Genomic DNA, 7,400 nt, shown 5'->3' on the forward strand with positions numbered 1-7,400 from the left:
AAACTTGGAGACAAGGTGGTTCACCCGAGGGCTGCCGGTGGCCGCGACGACGAGGAACGGCGGCGGCTGTCGCTGTGTTTTCTCGGTCCGCTCGGTCCGCTCGGTCAGCCCGGTTAAAGACCGGACCGGACCGGCATTTTTTCGGGCCCAATTTGGCAGACCGGACCGTCCAATTTCCATAGCGAGCCAGGACCAAGCGGGCCAAGACCGAGCGGGCCACGAGCGGGCCGAAAAGCCCGCTCGGTACGTCCAGCCTGACCCTCAACCCTAACCCTATCACACACCCACCTAGCGAACAAACCTAAGATTCCCCCTCCCTCCCCTCGCCGGAGCGGCCGATGAAGAGAGAGGGAACCGGTGGCGTCACCGGCGGCGCGCAAGGAACCCTCTCGCCTCCCTTGATCGCCTGGAGCGATCCTACTTTTCCGGGGCGGTTTATGTCGTGCCGCGATACGCGACGGTGCTGAGACGTGCCCCGTGACGCACTGGGGCACTCCTGCTCAGGGTCGGCTGGGTCACCCTTCTTCTTTAGCAAGAAAGAAGAAAGCAAACAGTCCCCGGCCGCCGCACCTGAAAGCCCTCACAAAGGCTCGTTGAAATAATTGGCGAAAATACACATCTTTTTCTGCAGCGAGCTGGTTTTGGAGAAGGAGGGTAGGATCCAGACGTCAAGCAGGAGATGGCGGTCAAGAAGCCGGAGCCGCAGGTGCTAGTGCCGGCCGTCTTCGACTTCCCTCCCTTGGCCGCCCGCACCAGGTCGCCGTCCGTCGACTCCTCTCTTTCTTGCAAATTCTTTCTTTTGATTATCAATTAGGACTACTTCCCTCTCTTAATTCCTATATTGTCTTGCCACCCCCCCCCCCCCCCCCCACACACACACACACACACAAATTTGCATCTGTCTGACGATTTCGTAGCGCAAATCGCAGGGAAATTGGGTATTTAATGAACTAGGGTTTGGGGGGATCTGCTAGAGTTACTCTAAGCTACACAAACTATGGGCTAGAGAGAAACTAGATATAAGCGAAGTTTTCGCATCATCATTATTGGTTGAGTTTAACCGGCGATTAACAGTTTATTAACACCAGTTTAGCTGAAAATTGAAATTTCGAAGACACCGAATTAACAGCCAACGGCAGCTTCCTTCTCGCGCTTGGCCCATCTGAGCCTTCTTCGCTGTGGACCATCCGATGCCACTTAACAATTCACTTCGTGTTAACTGAAGAAAACAACAACTGCTGACTGACCAACTGAAAGAATTAACATCCTGACAATCTGCACTACTATCAAGTATCAACACTACTATCACTACTACTCCCTCCGTTCCCTGATATAAGACCCTTTTAGCTATTTCAATATTGACTACATACATACTAAAATGAGTGAACATACATATTAAAATGTGTCTAAGTACATACGAATCAAGAAAACGCTAAAATGTCTTATATTAGAGAATGGAGGGAGTATATGTATAGCTCTAGATTGCTCTTTGATTGTTGTATGCGCGCTCAAGTACATAATCAATCATGCAGGATGCTGGTGCCGGCATATGAGCTCATGTTCGGGAAGCTCGCGCGACGCAACCTCTGGGGGCGTGGATGCGCAGATTGTGTTGAAGCAGCTGGGAGATTCTCATGCTGATCTCACTGCCACCGTATCCATCAAGCAAATATATTTGATTGCTGCTTTTTCTTGTAATTAGTATGGTTCTGTCCCATTCATGACTACAAGTTGTGTTTCAGTAGTATATATGATTGCTGTTGAAGCTTGGTATAAAATGAGTTCTTAAATTATCTATACCCTATTTGTTTTCTCTATGTAGCTGCTCAGTTTCAGGACTCTTGTCTCTTTTCCTGAGTTATTGCAAGAAAAGTTGTTTTCCCTAACTTTAATTCACTAGATGTCTACAAATGGGGGGGGGGGGGGGGGGGAAGCTCACTTTCGATGGCAGAGGTGCTTATTGCATACAGTTTACCGTAGCTATATTTTCCAGTTTCTAATGCATACTTGTTATGATGAACACCAAATGGCTTGACATATTTTTTTTGTAGGGATTTGAAAGATCCCAATACATTTGTGGACTTTCTTGTGTCAACTTCAAAGCCGTAAGTTATCTCTTGTTTGTCATGAACAGTTCTAATTCTGTTATGCAAGGTGCAGAAATTATACCGATTTGGCTTATAACTTGTATTTTCCAGCACAATGCGGCTCTCTTCAAGCATTTACTATCCGAAGTATCGTTTTGGCGCCTTTGGGACATTATTCCCTTTGAATATGGCAAACAGGTAGGTTGTGTATCTTATATCTTGACTGTGGCTGTCGATCATCTATTTAGTTGTACATAGCTTCCTACTAACATCTTGATGAGACATTTCCATGACCAGGTACAAGATGTTCTTGTTCTTGATTTGTAAATACGATTAGTAACATGGCGAAGTGTATTCTTCTGTTTTGCAGGGCATGCCCAGAAGATTATGGTGTCATGGGTTTAAGATATGGTTCAAAGAATCTATCGTTGTATGCCAATTACTTATAAGATAAGTAATACATGGTACATAACATTTCCTTGTATGCCAATTACTTATAGTTCTACTTGAAGTATTGAATTATGATTGCAGAGTAAAAATGTTATGTACCATGTATTAATACTCTTATCAATTTTAAATATATTTACTTATGTTATTCTCTAATACAATAATACTTACATTCAGTTATATCATGGTATGCTGATATGACTTTTGTTTGTAGCGCCTGGTGAGGTACCCTATGGTGCATGGTTGGTTGGGAGAAAAGGGAATTTAAGTGCAGGCGTACAATACAAACCAATAGGTTTGTGTTACTAAACGTTCACTGATTATCAGAGCGATATATTCTACGCCGCGGATTTTGAGGTTTTTGCATATTCTTTTTTATTTAAATATTTGATACTCTTCTGTGTCCACATGGAAAATGCTCCTTTGCTTTTTGAGGCTTTCTGTTTACAATGTTAATACTTCATTTAGAATTTACCATAAAAAATTCTCGATTTAGGAAGGACCATAAATAAGGTGCATACAATACATAACTGTACACAGGTGTTTTTGGACAACTATTTTTAGTTACAAAAGGTCTATAGACCAAAAATTCATAGTCCTGTTAAAACTAAAAGTGGAACACTAACATGCTGTTCTTAATTTATTCTGAAGCTAAGTGCAATTAAACACCATGATATCATCATTTGGTTTTTCTCTACTGTGGATTTCTATGTAGGATATTACTAGACCCTACCGTGTATTTTATACCTAAGGGATTTTTATAAATAAACAAGCAACTTGTCAAGTTCATGTGTGCACACGTTTGTGGACTTAAAGACCTTTTCTTTTTACAAATTACAAGATTTCCATGCTATGCATTTACTAGTTGCACTTCTAGGTTATTGTAATTTGCACTGTATCAACTTTAAATGTTCTGCTGACATGTCATATGTTTATTATTACAAGCATTTTCTCTTTGAAGTCATGTGCCGTTTCTTACATAAAGATAGTCGGGATATAGATGTTCACTGTATTTACACTTTCCAGCATTTTATTTTGTGTCACCAAACACAAGCATTTTGATTTCTTCTGTGTACAAAAATTATACTCCAACAGGTGGAAGCAAGCATCCTATGCCTTTTACAGACTTGAAGAACTGGAATTGTGCAATCGGTTATGGTGTAGGCTCAAGTAGCCCACTCAGCCCTTCATTTAATTTTGCACTAGAGCTTGTTAGAAGTTCGCAGGTTTGTTATATTTATTCCTTATTAGTTGACAGGAAAGCTTCATATTGTGTGTTAGCTGGCAATAGCTTTAGGTATTTTTCACAAGATTAAAAACAGAGTGCCAGGCATGATGTGTATTGGTTTGTTAGGTTGCAATGGCTTATGCATTCTGACAGGATTATAAACAGACTGCCCGGCCATCATGTGTATTTGATGCATATAATTAAGATGCTCCTATTTTTCAAAATTTAATACTGCTGTTGTGAACATGATTATTCTTTGGAAGAATTATTTAACTATACCATTCTCTGTTTATAATTTCAATAAATTATTACTTCTATGGTATGCATGTGTTTGTAAAATGAGCGCTGCTATATGCACGACACTATGCACACAATTTACAGACGACAATCCAATCAGTCAGTTGATGCATGGCAACAGACGGCAGCATACCCACAGATGGGCGGTCGGTCGTGCAATGGTCGTGCATAGTGTTTGTCGTGTGCAGAACAGTTCCATTGTAAAATTCCTGGATTTTGACTTCAAATAAAGAATCCAGTGATCTTATGTATGTTTCCTTTGATAGACTATTTTAAGAAGTGGCCCTCAGCTACTAAAGGAGAACCTTGATATATAAATATAGTTTTTCCTTCATCAAATCTCATACACAGCAAAAGTTACATTTATTTATTCTCACTTAATGGCATTTCCTTTTCCTTGGTGTGCAGCTGGTTGCATCGTTCTATCAACACCATATTTCTGCAAAGGCAAGTGCAATTGCATTTCATTTCTTGATAACTATAGTTGCTTCCTGCAACTACAATTGGGATTTAAAAGATATATCCTTTATCCTACTTAGCAATTTACTCTAGCAGTTCCATAAGAAAAATACTCTGCCAGCCCTCGAGGATTGGGTTATTTGTCCTGTTGCCATCTTTTCCTAGGTGAATAACAAGTTATATAACGTGCATATTATTTTGAAGATCATTGTTCTAATCCTTTTAGCTAGTTGCATATGTAGGCAAGACCATTGCCATGTAATGGTTGTCCTATATTTCATCTTTTAGGGAAACATTTTCTTGAAAGGTTTTAGGAAAACATTTGATAGACTTCAGTATGTATTTAATTTGGGGATATATTACAGTTCATTTCTTTGAATACTAATGTTTAACGCATGCATTAAAATTTGATTATGAGCATTTAAAAGAAATATCATATTGTTTGGAATTCTAGCAGAATAAAATCCAGTTTGGGATTAGTGTCCAGAATTACGAACTTAGGAGAAATCATAACCACCCAGTGAATAACAGGATCGACACTTAGGTGAAACAATTTAGTTTGTGTCTTTCGTGAGTTGAAATAAGAAGTTATTATTATATTTAAATATTTCATCTTAACCAAGAGTCTGCATACTATATCAGGTACTAGATTATCGGGGTGGAGATGAAACTTTGAACTACATTGATCTTGGACTTGAGCTAGCCACAAGGTATACCTTAAACAAATACTCCCTCCGTTCCTAAATGTAAGTCTTTTTAGAGATTCCACTACAAACTACATACGATGTATATAGACATATTTTAGAGTGTAGATTCACTCATTTTGATCCGTATCTAGTCCATAGTGGAATCTCTAAAAAGACTTATATTTAGGAATGGAGGGAGTACATATTTGTCAGTTTTGCGACTGATTCAGTTTACTACAGCTCCATCTTGTGTGAACTTCAGGGTGGATAAAGACAAACCAACAGATGATGCTGGCAATTCATCGTTTCAGGTAGGTGCAAGTTGGCAGCTTCATACAGATTTACTTGTAAAGGCCTCAGTTATTTTCTTTTATGTCAGTGTATCCTGGCAACCGATGCTTCACATGCATGCCATGTCTTGATGGTCTATTTTTAAGTATTAGATATTTCTTCTCAATCCTGCGGGAACAGAACTATTTCCCCTGAAATTATTCCGAAATTCCTGTAAAATTAAGAATTCATTGAAATATTTTTGTCGACTAGTCAACGCGGTGGCAATATTTACGAGAACTCGCATGTTGGAGATTTATAACTTACTCCCTCTGTAAAGAAATATAAGATCATTTACAGAAAGAGGGAGTACATGTTTGGCCTTCCTTCAAACATTTGTTACCTCCAGTTATACTAAATTTGGAGTTACCTATTCATGTCTTGATTTATTTGACAATCATCATTCTTATTTTCTTACCAGGGAAAGTTAGGCCCTTCGAAATCTTCTGCAGCATTGGCGTATAAGTTTCCACCCTTCTTTACATGTAGTATCACAGGTTTGCAACCCTTCAATTCCTTGAAATAATTTTATTTGCAGGCACAACCGTGTTATAGCCTTTTTTTAAGGATGCTGCACAAGACATTGCTTCTGAGCTTCTCTATGTCCATGTGGCCATAATATATTATCTAGTTCAGCTCTATGCTTTATTCAGAAAGAATCCGCTGTTTCCCATATTCACAGCAGAATTTTCAAAATATATTCGACCATAAACACCTTACTTGATTGTATCAAGCACCTCAGTGTTCCTATATATCGTGAACTGACCGCTCGAGAATCTGATACAAGATGTTTTGATGCCGGCCTTTAGTTCATGTTATATAGTTTCTGTAATTCTCGTAACATATGAACAATAATAACTATGATACCACCATGAATCATCAGTAGCTAATTGAATATGAAAGGATGCCATCTTTTATTGTAGACATGTCGGGGTGTTCTTTGAAGATTTCATCCGCTTTCTCAACAATGTTTCCTATTTGCAGTTGAAAATGATCATTCGAAAGGTACGAGATCGTACGGGTTGGGAATTCGTGTTGAGGATCTCAGAGAACCCTGGTTGCATTTTTTGTCACGTATATATGATAGTTTTGTTAGTAGTATCATGAACTAAACCAATTTGTTTTGATTACTAATATTCTTATTGATGTTGTGCTAATAAGACTATTTCCTATCTTAATGCAGATACCAAACACTTAATCGAGAGTGTACGGTCTTGAAACAACATGAGATAGACGTTGATGGAAAGGAGCGCGTCCTCGAGTTTGACTTTGGTCCAGGCAACTATGACAATTTACCAACGGAGTTGAAACCTATTGACAAAGTATTGTAATTGTAGGTTGTTACACTTAGTGTCTCATCATGGAGTCGGGAAGCCCCATAAAACTATCAGTTATTATGGGTATTAGATTAGTTGATCAACTGCTTTGATAAGGACAAATCATGTGTCTGTCATTCAAGCGTGAAATACAATGGTACTGTATGCAGTTATCTGTCAAATGTTCAAGAGATAGATCTTCAACTGTCAGCAGGCTTAGGTGTGAGTTTTTTCTCTCTCTCCAAGTCGGCCCATCGGATCTTGAATACTCGATTATCTCTACTATTATTAAAAGAGCAAACATATTCTTTCCTAAGACCATCCGAGAACACACGACAATCAGGCCCATCTAATTAGATCTAACCAGCCACATAAAAAATCTCACCTGAACTGTGGTTTAGCAATTTAGAAGAGTGTAGCATTTCTGAAAGCGAAATCGTCGTCCACGTCCCATTCCTTCGCCCTGATTCCACGCACGCCTCCAGATAATATCAAGCGCTGTTTCACGTGTCAATTCCCGATTTGTAGTCTCACACCCGGTGCACCAGAT

At 39.5% G+C, this 7,400-nt stretch overlaps 1 protein-coding gene across 5 annotated transcripts; it reads left to right on the forward strand.

Annotated features, from left to right (window-relative positions):
- The first annotated feature begins 278 nt into the window (after positions 1-278).
- Positions 279-7,060, forward strand: LOC123076955 (uncharacterized). 5 transcript variants are annotated; one of them, XM_044499127.1, is made up of 14 exons: positions 279-756; positions 1,533-1,654; positions 1,901-1,953; positions 2,052-2,105; positions 2,199-2,285; positions 2,458-2,517; positions 2,749-2,829; positions 3,630-3,760; positions 4,468-4,506; positions 5,161-5,228; positions 5,467-5,515; positions 5,956-6,031; positions 6,458-6,539; positions 6,718-7,060. In XM_044499127.1, exons 6-13 carry the CDS (start codon positions 2,496-2,498, stop codon positions 6,520-6,522), a joined length of 531 nt encoding a protein of 176 aa, XP_044355062.1. In that variant the 5' UTR covers positions 279-756; positions 1,533-1,654; positions 1,901-1,953; positions 2,052-2,105; positions 2,199-2,285; positions 2,458-2,495; the 3' UTR covers positions 6,523-6,539; positions 6,718-7,060. The 5 variants fall into 5 exon arrangements, with proteins under 5 accessions (XP_044355062.1, XP_044355061.1, XP_044355063.1 ...); XM_044499126.1 differs by having other exon boundaries at positions 6,519-6,591; XM_044499128.1 differs by having other exon boundaries at positions 280-756; positions 6,519-6,539.
- Positions 7,061-7,400: the final 340 nt, after the last annotated feature.

Source organism: Triticum aestivum, chromosome 3D (genome assembly GCF_018294505.1).
Source record: "Triticum aestivum cultivar Chinese Spring chromosome 3D, IWGSC CS RefSeq v2.1, whole genome shotgun sequence".
NCBI lineage: Eukaryota > Viridiplantae > Streptophyta > Magnoliopsida > Poales > Poaceae > Triticum > Triticum aestivum.

Coding starts and splice junctions, on each gene's coding strand:
- LOC123076955 (XM_044499126.1), top strand. CDS start 2,496: ATGGTTCAAAGAATCTATCGTT. Junction 2,518..2,748: donor GGTTCAAAGAATCTATCGTT/GTATGCCAATTA, acceptor TTTTGTTTGTAG/CGCCTGGTGAGGTACCCTAT. Junction 5,516..5,955: donor CTGGCAATTCATCGTTTCAG/GTAGGTGCAAGT, acceptor TTTTCTTACCAG/GGAAAGTTAGGCCCTTCGAA.